The sequence below is a fragment of the Coregonus clupeaformis genome, chromosome 3, assembly GCF_020615455.1.
Source record: "Coregonus clupeaformis isolate EN_2021a chromosome 3, ASM2061545v1, whole genome shotgun sequence".
Classification (NCBI taxonomy): Eukaryota; Metazoa; Chordata; class Actinopteri; order Salmoniformes; family Salmonidae; genus Coregonus; species Coregonus clupeaformis.
In genome coordinates this window covers 26,161,478-26,177,299 of record NC_059194.1, presented here as the reverse complement: position 1 = coordinate 26,177,299, position 15,822 = coordinate 26,161,478, and the positions used below count along the sequence as shown (strand labels likewise).

Sequence of the window (15,822 nt, the reverse complement as noted above, 5' to 3'; positions counted from 1 at the left end):
ATTAAACCCCTACAACTCATCCAGAACGCCGCAGCCCGTCTGGTGTTCAACCTTCCCAAGTTCTCTCACGTCACCCCGCTCACTCCACTGGCTTCCAGTTGAAGCTCGCATCTGCTAGAAGACCATGGTGCTTGCCTACGGAGCTGTGAGGGGAACAGCACCTCCGTACCTTCAGGCTCTGATCAGTCTCTACACCCAAACGAGGGCATTGCGTTCATCCACCTCTGGCCTGCTGGCCCCCCTACCTCTGCGGAAGCACAGTTCCCGCTCAGCCCAGACAGAACTGTTCGCTGCTCTGGCACCCCAATGGTGGAACAATCTCCCTCACGAAGCCAGGACAGCAGAGTCACTGACCACCTTCCGGAGACACTTGAAACCCCACCTCTTTAAGGAATACCTAGAATAGGATAAAGTAATCCTTCTACCCCCCCTTACCCCACCCCAAAGAGAATAGAATAAAATAAAATAAAACACCAATTTGTAAGTCGCTCTGGATAAGAGCGTCTGCTAAATGACGAAAATGTAAATGTAATGTATATTTCTATGGGGGGGGACAGTGAATTCAAAATGGAGACAGTATCATGTCTTACCTGTTTGATGGCTGTGACTGTGATGACGAAGAACAATGGCAGGCCACTAGTGACTGGGCTGGTGGGGGTGTCTACTATCACCTGTAGGAGAGAACACTAGACACTTTATGGACTATATGCTTTGTTGTTTAACAAAAAACAACAACTAAATGCAAAACATACAATAATCACATCCCCACCCTCCCCTCTGATTGGAGGACCTCAAACATGTATACTGTGCATGTGTGTTTTCCAACCTTCAGACAGCCACAGATCAACCCATCTTTCCCAGTAAATCATCATCATTCTACCATTTCCTCCACTAATAACTCATATTGACTAATTGCAATAGTAGCCTATCTACTCATATTATTAATGATTATCTAATGGACTACCATTCCAAGATGGCGTAGCAGTGCAGTCGTGTATTCTGTAGTGTCCTTGTGTAAATAGCCTGTTTTTTATTTGTTTTATTGTCTTTTTCGTATATATTTCTCAATCTCACTTTCCATCCTTTAACTAAATATACTTTCCTGCAACCCGCCTCACCCAATGCGGAACGGATTCTATTATTTCTTTATACCTTTTTATCTAGAACCTCCGGCTGAAACTAGCCAGCTAACTAGCTACTTGCTATTAGCCACCGTTAGCGGTCTTCACTGTTGTCCGTGGCCTGCACTACCTACCAGCCAGCTCTAGCCTGGACAATTATCGGCCAGTCTGCACAGCGCACTATCGACCCAGAGCATATTGGATTTTCTGCCGGGATCACTGAATCACTGGACCTTAACACTGGATCATCGCAACTAGCTAGCTGCAACCAAATAGCTGTTGTTGTTGTTGTTGGGTAATCACCACTGTCCCGAAGCAAGCACCAGTTAGCCTTGAGCTAGCCTCGAGCCAGGCCCATCTCCCAGCTATCCACCGCTCTGTCAACCGGACGAGACCTCCTAGTGTTGACACGGAGCCCCGCCATCCGTCACGACTGGTCTGCCGACGTAGTCGTCTGATGTGGTTTCAACGGGCTTCCCGTTGCGACGACCGCGAGGATCCATCTGCTAGCTCCGGGCCGCTTGCACACGCAATCAACAGCCGTGCCTCCTGCTTGCCTGTGCCGTAGCAGCCACCGAACTGTTCCCGGACTCACCTATTGCTGTTCCCTGGACCTGATCACTCAGCTACACAGCTGATGCCTGCTGGACTGTTCCTTTATACGGTACCCCATCCTGTTTATCTGTTTAGCCTCAGCCCAAACTTTTGTCGCCATTACCAGCTGTTGTCTTAGCTCTCTTGAATAACACCTGTGATTGCTTTATGCCTCTCTCCCATGTCAATATGCCTTGCCTATTGCTGTTTCGGTTAGTTCTTATTGTACTATTTCACTGTAGAGCCCCCAGTCCTGCTCAACCTGCCTCAGATAGCTCCTTTGTCCCAGCCCCCATACACGCGGAGACCGGCTCAATTCGTGCCTCCAGTGATGCTATCTCATTCATCGTTACCCAACGCTTAGGTTTACCTCCACTGTACTCATATCCTTCCATATCCTTGTCTGTCCATAATGCCCTGAATCTATTCTACAACGGCCAGACATCTGCCCCTTTTATTCTCTGTAACCAACGCACTAGAAGACCAGTTCTTAAAGCCTTTAGCCGTATCCTTATTCTATTCCTCCTCTGTTCCTCTGGTGATGTAGAGGTTAACCCAGGCCCTGTAGCCCCCAGTATCACTCCTACTCCCCAGGCGCTATCATTTGTTGACTTCTGTAACCATAAAAGCCTTGGTTTCTTGCATGTTAACATCAGAAGCCTCCTCCCTAAGTTTGAGTTATTCACTGCGTTAGCACACTCCGCCAACCCTGATGTTCTAGCAGTGTCTGAATCCTGGCTTAGGAAGGCCAACAAAAATTCAGACATTTCCATCCCCAACTACAACATTTTCAGTCTAGATAGAACTGCCAAAGGGGGCGGAGTTGCAATCTACTGTAGAGATAGCCTGCAGAGCTCTATCATACTATCCAGGTCTGTGCCCAAACAGTTTGAGATTCTACTTCTAAAAATCCACCTTTCCAGAAATAAGTCTCTAACTGTTGCCGCTTGCTACAGACCCCCCTCAGCCCCCAGCTGTGACCTGGACACCAAATGTGAATTGATTGCACCCCATCGATCCTCAGAGTTCGTACTGCTTGGTGACCTAAACTGGGATATGCTTAACACACCGGCCGTCCTACAATCTAAACTAGATGCCCTCAATCTCACACAAATTATCAAGGAACCTACCAGGTACAACCCTAAATCCATAGATATCATCCTAACTAATTTACACTCTAAATACACCTCCGCTGTCTTCAACCAGTATCTCAGCAATCACTGCCTCATTGCCTGCGTCCGTAATGGGCCCGCGGTCAAACAACCACCCCTCATCACTGTCTAACGCTCCCTAAAACACTTCAGCGAGCAGGCCTTTCTAATTGACCTGGCCCGGGTATCCTGTATGGATATTGACCTCATTCCGTCAGTAGAGGATGCCTGGATGTTCTTTAAAAGTGCTTTCCTCTCCATCTTAAATTTGCATTCCCCATTCAAAAAATTCAGAACTAAGAACAGATATAGTTTGGTTCACCCCAGACTTGACTAACCTTGACCAGCACAAAAACATACTGGCGTACTGCATTAGCATCGAACAGCCCCCGCGATATGCAACTATTCAGGGAAGTCAGGAACCAATATACACAATCAGTTAGGAAAGCAAAGGCTAGCTTTTTCAAACAGAAATTTGCATCCTGTAGCACTAACTCCAAAAGGTTTTGGGACACTAAAGTCCATGGAGAATAAGAGCACCTCCTCCCAGCTGCCCACTGCACTGAGGCTAGGAAACACTATCACCACCGATAAATCCATGATAATCGAGAATTTCAACAAGCATTTTGCTACGGCTGGCCATGCTTTCCACCTGGCTACCCCTACCCCGGCCACCAGCTCTGCACCCTCCGCTGCAACTTGCCCATGCCCCCCCCACTTTTCCTTCACCCAAATTCAGATAGCTGATGTTCAGAAAGAGCTGCAAAATCTGGAACCATACAAATCAGCTGGGTTAGACAATCTGGACCCTTTCTTTCTAAAATTAGCTGCCGAAATTGTTGCAACCCCTATTACTAGCCTGTTCAACCTCAATTTCGTATCGTCTGAGATCCCCAGAGATTGGAAAGCTGCCATGGTCATCCCCCTCTTCAAAGGGGGTGACACTCTAGATCCAAACTGTTACAGACCTATATCCATCCTGCACTGCCTTCCGAAAGTATTTGAAAGCCAAGTTCACAAACAGATCACCGACCATTTCGAATCCCACCGTACCTTCTCCTCTATGCAATCTGGTTTCCGAGCTGGTCATGGGTACCCCTCAAGGTCCTAAACAATATTATAACCGCAATCGATAAAAAGACAGTACTGTGCAGCAGTCTTCATCGACCTGGCCAAGGCTTTCGACTCTGTCAATCACCACATTCTTATTGGCAGACTAAATAGCCTTTCTCAAATGACTGCCTCGTCTGGTTCACCAACTACTTCTCAGATAGAGTTCAATGTGTCAAATCGGAGGGCCGGTTGTCTGGACCTCTGGCAGTCTATGGGGGTGCCCCAGAGTTCAATTCTCTGGCCGACTCTATTTCTCTGTGTATATCAATGATGTCGCTCTCGCTGCTGGTGACTCTCAGATCCACCTCTACGCAGACGACACCATTTTGTATACATCTGGCCCTTCATTGGACACTGTTAACAAACCTCCAAAACGAGCTTCAATGCCATACAACTCCTTCCGTAGCCTCCAATTGCTCTTAAACGCTAGTAAAACTAAATGCATGCTCTTCAATCGAACGCTGCTTGCACCAGCCCGCCCGACTAGAATCACTACTCTCGGGCGGGTCTGACTTAGAATATGTGGACAACTACAAATACCTAGGTGTCTGGTTACACCATAAACTCTCCTTCCAGAGTCACATTAAGCATCTCCAATCCAAAGTTAAATCTAGAATCGGCTTCTTATTATGCAACAAAGCCTCCTTCACTCATGCTGCCAAACATGCCCTCGTAAAACTGACTATCCTACCGATCCTTGACTTCGGCGATGTCATTTACAAAATAGCCTCCAACACTCTACTCAGCAAATTGGATGTAGTCTATCACAGTGCCATCCGTTTTGTCACCAAAGCCCCACATACTACCCACCATTGTGACTTGTACACTCTCGTTGGCTGGCACTCACTACATATTCGTTGCCAAACTCACTGGCTCCAGGTCATCTATAAATCACTGCTCGGCAAATCCCCGCCTTATCTTAGCTCATTGGTCACCATAGCAACACCCATCCGTAGTATGCGCTCCAGCAGGTATATCTCACTGGTCATCCCCAAAGCCAACACCTCCTTTGGCCGCCATTCCTTCCAGTTCTCTGCTGCCAATGACTGGAACGAACTGCAAAAATCTCTGAAGCTGGAGACTCTTATCTCCCTCACTAACTTTAAGCATCAGTTGTCAGAGCACCTTACCGATCACTGCACAAGTACACAGCCCATCTGTAATTAGCCCACCCAACTACCTCATCCACATATTATTTATTTTGCTAATTTGCACCCCAGTATCTCTATTTGCACATCATCTATCACTCCAGTGTTAATACTAAATTGTAATTATTTTGCACTATGGCCTATTTATTGCCTTACCTCCATAACTTACTACATTTGCACACTGTATATAGATTTTCTATTTTTCTATTGTGTTATTGACTGTACGTTTTTGTTTATCCCATATGTAACTCTGTGTTGTTGTTTTTAATCGCACTGCTTTGCTTTATCTTTATCTAGGTCGCAGTTGTAAATGAGAACTTGTCCTCAACTGGCCTACCTGGTTAAATAATGTATTTATTTTTTTAATCCTGCCTACAACGTAGTTAGTGCAGACTGTCTCAGGAGTGGTGCAGTGAAAGAGTCATTTCCAAGGCCATTTCTTAGACGAGAATTCATTGTATGGAAAAAGAATAACATTGGACAGGTTACAACAGATTCTTCGAGCACATGATGTGGTAGAAGATCAGCGGGCGGGGCACTCCCACATAAATACAGGTTGTAGTGTGTGTCTGCCTGAGTGTACGCATGCGTGTGTGTGTGTGGCAGTCCCGGCTCCAAAGCGCCTAATCTCTCTCCTCTCTCCGTCCAACAGAGAGACATGAGACATTTTGTACCGAGACAGAGTAGGAGGAGAATCCAAGGATCTTGGACCTGCAGGACACCTAATTAAGTGGGCCAGGGCCACAGTGGTATTTAATCTGAACCCACACAGGGCTGGTTCCTGCTGCCTGCCTAGTGTTGATGCCAACAGACAACTGAGCAGGCCCTCCTCTCCTGCTGGGAGCCGTGCTGGACCGCAGGCCAGGGGCAGTCTTGTGTGTGGTGTGTGTGTGCGCGCACAGGAATCTGGACCACTAACGAGCCTAGAGAGACAGATTTCCTGCACAGGGCCAGTCAGGTAATCCCAAACAACCAGTGGCTCCGGAGCACAGAGACAAAAGCTTGACCTGCAAAAACAGCCCCCAACAACACGCAGCCATTGTGTAATTGTGCGTGTACCCTCAATGCGGTCACGAGGCGGATTTAACCCCGCTCCCCTGATCCTGCAGCACGCCAGAGGCTTTCAGCACACGCCAGAGGCTCCCACTGAGAAAGTGGCGCTTGTTACGGAACACACACAGAGTTGTGCACCCACACGCGTAGAGTGGCTCTTATTTGGCATTCAGAGCATGAGCTGTACAAGCTGTCAGATTGGCATCAGCTGAGGCAGGAGATTTGTTGTGAGCCCTCTCTCTGGTGTTTCCCTGCTCACCTGTGAGAGGACTGACAATGAGGAAGTGAAAGAGGAACTTGCTGCTCCCTTAGCAAACAGCATACATACATACATACATACATACATACAGTGAGGGGAAAAAAGTATTTGATCCCCTGCTGATTTTGTACGTTTGCCCACTGACAAAGAAATGATCAGTCTATAATTTGAATGGTAGGTTTATTTGAACAGTGAGAGACAGAATAACAACACAAAAAATCCAGAAAAACGTATGTCAAAATGTTATTAATTGATTTGCATTTTAATTAGGGAAATAAGTATTTGACCTCTCTGCAAAACATGACTTAGTACTTGGTGGCAAAACCCTTGTTGGCAATCACAGAGGTCAGGCGTTTCTTGTAGTTGGCCACCAGGTTTGCAAACATCTCAGGAGGGATATTGTTCCACTCCTCTTTGCAGATCTTCTCCAAGTCATTAAGGTTTCGAGCCTGACGTTTGGCAACTCGAACCTTCAGCTCCCTCCACAGATTTTCTATGGGATTAAGGTCTGGAGACTGGCTAGGCCACTCCAGGACCTTAATGTGCTTCTTCTTGAGCCACTCCTTTGTTGCCTTGGCCATGTGTTTTGGGTCATTGTCATGCTGGAATACCCATCCACAACCCATTTTCAATGCCCTGGCTGAGGGAAGGAGGTTCTCACCCAAGATTTGACGGTACATGGCCCCGTCCATCGTCCCTTTGATGCGGTGAAGTTGTCCTGTCCCCTTAAAAGAAAAACACCCCCAAAGCATAATATTTCCACCTCCATGTTTGACGGTGGGGTTGGTGTTCTTGGCGTCATAGGCAGCATTCCTCCTCCTCCAAACACGGCGAGTTGAGTTGATGCCAAAGAGCTCGATTTTGGTCTCATCTGACCACAACACTTTCACCCAGTTCTCCTCTGAATCATTCAGATGTTCATTGGCAAACTTCAGACAGCCCTGTATATGTGCTTTCTTGAGCAGGGGGGACCTTTGCGGGCGCTGCAGGATTTCAGTCCTTCACGGCGTAGTGTGTTACCAATTGTTTTCTTGGTGACTATGGTCCCAGCTGCCTTGAGATCATTGACAAGATCCTCCCGTGTAGTTCTGGGCTGATTCCTCACCGTTCTCATGATCATTGCAACTCCACGAGGTGAGATCTTGCATGGAGCCCCAGGCCGAGGGAGATTGACAGTTATTTTGTGTTTCTTCCATTTGCGAATAATCGCACCAACTGTTGTCACCTTCTCACTAAGCTGCTTGGCGATGGTCTTGTAGCCATTCCAGCCTTGTGTAGGTCTACAATCTTGTCCCTGACATCCTTGGAGAGCTCTTTGGTCTTGGCCATGGTGGAGAGTTTGGAATCTGATTGATTGATTGCTTCTGTGGACAAGTGTCTTTTATACTTGTAACAAGCTGAGATTAGGAGCACTCCCTTTAAGAGTGTGCTCCTAATCTCAGCTCGTTACCTGTATAAAAGACACCTGGGCGCCAGAAATCTTTCTGATTGAGAGGGGGTCAAATACTTATTTCCCTCATTTAAAATGCAAATCAATTTATAACATTTTTGACATGCGTTTTTCTGAATTTTTTTGTTGTTATTCTGTCTCTCACTGTTCAAATAAACCTACCATAAAAATTATAGACTGATAATTTCTTTGTCAGTGGGCAAACGTACAAAATCAGCAGGGGATCAAATACTTTTTTCCCTCACTGTACATGCATCACCTACACACACCAGCAGGCAGTGTGCTGAGCACTAAAGCTTTGACTGGGACTCAGTCAAAGAGAGGGAGAATGTGAGAGTGAAACCGTCCTCTCCTCCTCTTCTTCTGTAGCTCCAGGTGTTCCCAGCCAGAAATAGAGGCTGTGAGAAGACTTTAATAGAATTTGTGGAGCTGGGTCGACCCAGGTGGCAGGTCTCAATGTTAAAGACTCCTCAGTGGACCCTCGGGTGATTCCGGAGCAGGAGTTTTATTGAATACATGTCCCCTCTCCTGGCCCAGCCCGGACCCTCTTCACATTCAGTAAGTCTATTCAGCAGAAAGAGCTGTAACTAATGCTGCCCCTCGGCCCCATAGGTGATAGATGTTGGTGGGAGCGGGCGAAGGCACATATCGTTTTTCGATCTTATAAATTGATAAAAGCCCTTCTGGAGGTAGGGAGTGGGGCTAGATGTGGCCAGTCCAGGCCGATTAAAGATATTAAAAAAGAGTGACTGGCTGTATTGCGGCTGAAAGTGCTGAGGACAGTATGTCCCCGACACGGTCAGTCCCACCCGACTACAAGGCATGATTTAGTTCACATCACACTACTGCAGAGAGTGGCCATTACAGAGTGCACTATAATCACACAAACACTCCACACCCATTGGCCACGCCCACTACCCCCCCACTCCCCACCAGCTAATCTTGCCACCGCTGCTGGAGAAAAAAAAACACTGGACACCCCAATGTTCCCATAGCGTTACCTAGGGGGGCAGGCTATTTCTCCTGAGTGTTGTTCCATCTCCTTCCCTCGTACATTTTATACATTCCACCAATCTGTAATCTCACACAGTAATCACACAACTACAGACCATACCCCCGCAAATAACAGGCCCATTCCTCAAACTTTGATACACCCTTGTCTCCTTCTGAACAGGGAGGAAGTGTGTCAGAGTGAGCGACAGACTGCCTGTCCCTCAGGTCCCAGGGCAGGGGAGGCATGGGCCCTCATCTTCCCTCCCTCCATCTCTCCAACCCCGCTCCCATTCGATCAGGAGGCAGGCAGCAAAGGCATACAGAGCTATTTATAGGAGAGTGGTGCTTTTTTATCAGGCAGCCAGAGTCTATTTGAGGCTCTCATAAGTACAGAGGGCTTCCTGGCTGCTGACGTCAGCAGCGCAGAGAGAGATAGTGATTGTCTAACAGAGAGAGACTAACTAACAGAGCAAGATAGACAATCACTAATGGAGAAACATGGTATAAAGGAGAGGGACCCATTGGTTGCCCTCTAGGTTACAGAGAGCTGATAGTCCCATCCACCAAACTACCAGGTCTGAAACAGGGAAGAGACTCAGAGGGTATGCTAATTTGGTATAGAGCAGACCTAACCCTCTCTATTAAATTAGTCAAAACAGGACCATTTTACATCTGGCTAGAAATTAATAAAGAAATTATCTCAACAGAGAAAAATGTCCTCATGTGTGCTACCTATATCCCCCCAATAGAATCCCCATACTTTAACGACGACAGCTTCTCCATCCTAGAGGGGGAGATCAACAATTTCCAGGCCCAGGACATGTACTAGTCTGTGGCGACCTAAATGCCAGAACTTGACAAGAACCTGACACCCTCAGCACACAAGGGGACAAACACCTAGCTGGAGGTGACACAAATTCCAATTGGCTAAAACTTAAACATCATCCTCAGCTCTGGCATATTCTCCAATATTTGGAACCAATGACTGATCACCCCAATTAACAAAAGTGGAGACAAATTTGACCCCAATAACTACCGTGGGATATGCATCAACAGCAACCTTGGGAAAATCCTCTGCATTATCATTAACAGCAGACTCGTACAATGTACTGAGCAAATGTCAAATTGGCTTTTTACTAAATTACTGTACGACAGACCATGTATTCACCATGCACACCCTAATTGACAAACAAACAAAGGCAAAGTCTTCTCATGATTTGTTAATTTCAAAAAAGCTTGACTCAATTTGGCATGAGGGCCTGCTATACAAATTGATGGAAAGTGGTGTTGGAAGAAAAACATACATTATATAAAATCCATGTACACAAACAACAAGTGTGCGGTTAAAATTGGCAAAAAACACACATTTCTTTCCAAAGGGCCGGGGGGTGAGACAGGGATGCAGCTTAAGCCCCACCCTCTTTAACATATATATCAACGAATTGGCGAGGGCACCAGAACAGTCTGCAGCACCCGGCCTCACCCTACTAGAATCTGAAGTCAAATGTCTACTGTTTGCTGATGATCTGGTGCTTCTGTCCCCAACCAAGGAGGGCCTACAGCAGCACCTAGATCTTCTGCACAGATTCTGTCATACCTGGGCCCTGACAGTAAATCTCAGTAAGACAAAAATAATGGTGTTCCAAAAAAGGTCCAGTTGCCAGGACCACGAATACAAATTCCATCTAGACACCGTTGCCCTAGAGCACACAAAAAATTATTCATACCTCGGCCTAAACATCAGTGCCACAGGTAACTTCCACAAAGCTGTGAACTATCTGAGAGACAAGGCAAGAAGGGCCTTCTATGCCATCAAAAGGAACATAAAATTTGACATACCAATTAGAATCTGGCTACAAATACTTGAATCAATAATAGAACCCATTGCCCTTTATGGTTGTGAGGTCTGGGGTCCACTCACCAACCAAGAATTCACAAAATGGGACAAAGACCAAATTGAGACTGCATGCATAATTCTGCAAAAATATCCTCTGTGTACAACGTAGAACACCAAATAATGCATGCAGAGCAGAATTAGGCCGACACCCGCTAATTATCAAAATCCAGAAAAGAGCCGTTCAATTCTACAACCACCTAAAAGGAGGCGATTACCAAACCTACCATAACAAAGCCATCACCTACAGAGAGATTAACCTGGAGAAGAGCCCCCCTAAGCAAGCTGGTCCTGGGGCTCTGTTCACAAACAGACCCCACAGAGCCCCAGAACAGCAACAAATTAGACCCAACCAAATCATGAGAAAACTAAAAGATCATTAGCGGACACATTGTATTTTGTATTTTTATTTTTTTAAACAGAGCAAACTAGAATGCTATTTGGCCCTAAACAGAGAGTACACAGTGGCAGAATACCTGACCACTGTGACTGACACAAAATTAAGGATATCTTTGACTATGTACAGCCTCAGTGAGCATAGCCTTGCTATTGAGAAAGGCCGCCAAAGGCAGACCTGGCTCTCAAGAGAAGACATGCTTAGTGCACACTGCCCACAAAATGAGGTGGAAACTGAGCTGCACTTCCTAACCTCCTGCCAAATGTATGACCATATTAGAGACACACATACTTCCCTCAGATTACACAGACCCACAAAGAATTAAAAAACAAATCCAATTTTGATAAACCTCTATTGGGTGAAACGCCAAAGTGTGCAATCACAGCAGCAAGATTGTGCTTTGAAAGCCATGAAGTGCTTTGAAAGGCTGGTCATGGCTCACATCAACACCAACATGCCGGAAACCCTAGACCCACTCCAATTCGCTTACCGCCCCAACAAATCCACAGATGACGCAATCTCAATCGCACTCCACACTGCCCTCTCCCACCTGGACAAAAGGAACACCTATGTGAGAATGCTGTTCATTGACTACAGCTCAGCGTTCAACACCATAGTACCCACAAAGCTCATCACTAAGCTAAGGACCCTGGGACTAAACACCTCCCTCTGCAAATGGATCCTGGACTTCCTGACGGGCCGCCCCCAGGTGGTAAGGGTAGGCAACAACACATCTGCCACGCTGATCCTCAACATTGGGGCCCCTCAGGGGTGCGTGCTTAATCCCCTCCTGTACTCCCTGTTCACCCACGACAGCATGGCCAAGCACGACTCCAACACCATCATCAAGTTTGCTGACGACACAACAGTGGTAAGCCTGATCACCGACACGACAGCCTATAGGGAGGAGGTCAGAGACCTTACAGTGTGGTGCCAGGACAACAACCTCTCCCTCAATGTGAGCAAGACAAAAGGAGTTGATCGTGGACTACAGGAAAAAGAGGGCCGAACAGGCCCTCATTAACATTGACGGGGCTGAAGTGGAGCGGGTCAAGAGTTTCAAGCTCTTTGGTGCCCACATCAAACAAACTATCATGGTCCAAACACACCAAGACAGTTGTGAAGAGGGCACGACAACACCTTTTCCCCCTCAGGAGACTGAGAAGATTTGGCATGGGTCCCCAGATCCTCAAAAGGTTCTACAGCTGCACCATCGAGAGCATCCTGACCGGTTGAATCACCGCCTGGTATGGTAACTACTTGGCATTTGACCGTAAGGCGCTACAGAGGGTAGTATGTACGGCCCAGTACATCCAGAGAGACTTGCCGAGGGTGAGGGAGAGAGAGACTTGCCAATGGGGAGAGAGGGGGAGAGACTTGCCAATGGGGAGAGAGGGGGAGAGACTTGCCAATGGGGAGAGTCTTGCCAACGGGGAGAGACTTGCCAACGGAGAGGGGGAGAGAGCGAAAGAGACTTGCTAACAGAGGGAGACTCGCTAACACACACAGAGAGAGGAGCGACTCACTAAGAGACAGAGAGAGGTAAAAGGAGAAAGGGGGTTGTGTGTTTGGATTCTGTTGGTCCATTTGCATGAAGCCACTGGGGAATTGAAAGGTGCAGGTGTGCATGGGTGTGTGTGTGTGGTTGCGTGCATGTATCGTATGTGTGCGTCTCCCTTTTTCCCCAAGCGACAATGGTAGGCTGTGTGGGGGGAACTGGACGGTAAGGATAAGGCTGGATTAGTGGAGGACAGCCACATATCAGTCTGGGTGCGCGCACACACACACACGCAGACGCCCACTTACACACGCAAACAACTTCTTACAAAATCATGACTCACACGTTTGCACATTTACGCTGCAAATGTTCCTTCAATCTAACTCATACACACTATGCTGATTTACCACGCACTCCAGCACATCTACTGTACACACACACACAGTACACAGAGATGAACCCACTGATACAGTACTCAAACAGGTAAAGGTCACAGTGAATAAAAGAACAGAAGGCGGCTGATTGTGCCGCTAAATACAGCAAAGAGGCGATGAACTGTTGTCAATTTACTAACAAGCTCAGAGTTCAGGACTACAGCATCTCTCTCCAACCCTGTGACTGCTTCTCCTTAGCTCTCATTAGTCCTAGTTCCTTCCAGTGGAATTGAGCCGTAACAGTCCCCGTGGAATTGTCATACCAATTGTCTGACAGGAGCATCAGTGACTACTGGTAGGCTACTGTATTTATGCCAGCCAGCCCTCCGTATGCTGAGCCTGTTTACACTGGGGATGGGCTGTTTAGACCTTTAGTTTATGGTTGCTAGAGAGAGAGGTGGTTAGTTTCCTCCTCGGGTGGGGGAGAGGGGAGAGAGCGAGCGAGAGAGAAACATCGCTGGGCAGATCTATGGACCTGATAGAGGAGAGGAGAGGTAGAGGAACAGAGCGGTACTGCTGTGAGCACAGAGCTGAGGGATAAACATGTCACCCAGTGCTTTGGCTCTGGCTTAGCCCTCACCCCCTCACACTTTCCACTCAGCAGTTGAGGAGAGGAGCGCTAGCCACACAAAACCATGTATAGCTCTGGCCACAGACACACGCAGTCCCCGTTCACAACTCCCCAAATAGGTTACACTCGCAAACACATACAGAGGCTCACACTCAAACACATCCAGTCATACACACAGGCCTGACCACAGGGATTCACACACCAACTGTTTCCCACGTGCCATAATAGTCAGTTACACCCAGCCCTGATAACAGGCACACATTGTCACCATTTCACACTTGCCACACACAGAGACCCTCACAGTCAATTCACACTAACACATATTGAACATACTCACAAGTCCCAGGCATACAACTCACCTGCACCAAAAAGATGATTAGGAAGTAGAAATTGGCGATTCTTCTGAACTGTTCAAACAGATTCTTTGGCAGAAAGTTCCACACCGTGTACTGGAAAGACAAAATGGGAGCAAGAGAGGGCACCAATGAAATTACATGAGAATTAAAAGCACAATTCTAAAACACAATAGGCCTACCCAGTGAATCCTTGGTCTCTGCAAACCACTATTTTTCTGTTCTTTGACATCAACCTCTTTTCAGGGTAGAGGACTAGTAGGATATAGGAAGAAAGGCTAAGCTAGGAAAAGGATTAGTGGCATTCAATATTCATCAGTTCCTTCCTTCCCTCCTTTCTCTCTGGTGTGTGTGTGTGTGTGTGTGTGTGTGTGTGTGTGTGTGTGTGTGTGTGTGTGTGTGTGTGTGTGTGTTCGCTCAGTGAGACGGCGCTGGTGCTGCCTTTCTAAACTGCCTGTGACCCAGGGAGCCAGTCCTCCTCTCAGCCCTCGGGGGCCTGCAGGTATTCCATTGATTCGGATTACAGACTTATCTCCTAATTCGCCCAGCCATGAATGGAGAGCAGATTACCTTATCAAGTTGGCTGCAGATTTTTTGGCGGCATATTTTTTTTAAATAAGCGGGCATAACTGTTGATACTCAACACAGAAGCTGACGTGACACTCATCTTGCCAAATCCCTGTGAGACGGCATAACAATGCCCCGGTGGTAACTTACACCACTCAACAACACGCCGGACTAAAGCGTATGGACACGGACACACACCCACACACACCACTGTTGAGAGGGGAGGGTAGAGGAATGTCTTTGAGTGGAGGCAGAATGCTGAAATGCAGCGGTAGCAGAAAGGGACCATCTCATTTTGCCAGAGAGAAAAGAGTGTGAGGGAAAGTAATAAGAGGGGGAGCGTGAGGGAGGAGGGAGAGAGATGGTGCAGAGTGAGTAGAGGAGGGGAAGGAGAAAGAGAAGGAACAGGGTGATGGAAGGCAGGCGCATGGTAGAAGTGTAAACACTACAGCCTGGGTAACACTGGAGGACGAGAGACATTGATTGGCCCATTCCCAGTGGGACCCTCTGCACTACTATAAATCCCCACTCTCTCTCTCTCTCTCTCCCCCCATCCTTCCTCCCCCTCTCTCTCTTCCATCCTCACCACTCACACACACACACACACACACACACACACACATATATATATGATTCTAAACCCCCAGCCAGCCCTCCTCCTCAGACCCACACCCCTAGCCCTGAAGGGGGGGATATAGGGGGGCTCATCAGAGAGCCAGAGGGGGACAGATTGAATCGCCCACCATGCCTGCTGGTACATTAAATAGTAGCAGTGTATTTCAGTGCCACAGACAGAGCTCTCCTGACAGACAAATAATGGCCTTCCATTTGGGGAGGAAGATGAGCACGTGGACAGGCAGTGGGAGGAGAGGGGGAAAGAGAAAGAGCTAGAGAAGACTGCCAGTGGACTCCATGAAGTGGAGGGAGAGTCAGTGGTGTTTAGGTGAGAGTGGGACAGGTGAAACTATTCAAGCATGTGCCGAAACGTAAAAACATGTCCACTTGCCTGTTTTACGGTGTTGTGCAGACCCCAGGTCGATTGGTGTAAAAACATGGCAGTATATATATATCTTACCTTGGAAGAGACAATCCTGTTGTCACAGAACTTGGGGGGGATGAAAGCGTCGGTGGCAGGACAGGGCCGGTGGCCTACGTAGATGGTCCTGCTGTCCACCCTCCTCTCGTCCCTACCAAACTGTACAGAGAGATGGAGATACAGCATTAGA

General features: G+C 47.4%; 1 protein-coding gene across 7 annotated transcripts in view; it reads right to left on the bottom strand.

Annotated features, from left to right (window-relative positions):
- LOC121543028 (phospholipid-transporting ATPase IG-like) overlaps nucleotides 1-15,822 on the bottom strand; it is a 70,028-nt gene that overhangs the window by 34,753 nt on the left and 19,453 nt on the right. For all 7 annotated transcript variants that reach the window (XR_005995977.2, XM_041852713.2, XM_041852735.2 and 4 more), the window contains exons 2-4: nucleotides 15,672-15,791; nucleotides 14,036-14,125; nucleotides 591-671 (exon numbers count right to left, since the gene is read on the bottom strand). Coding sequence is in view for 6 of the 7 variants with exons in the window: in XM_041852713.2 (XP_041708647.1) it covers nucleotides 591-671; nucleotides 14,036-14,125; nucleotides 15,672-15,791 (291 nt within the window). In the remaining variant the exon portion in view is untranslated. The remainder of the gene's footprint in view (nucleotides 1-590; nucleotides 672-14,035; nucleotides 14,126-15,671; nucleotides 15,792-15,822) is intronic.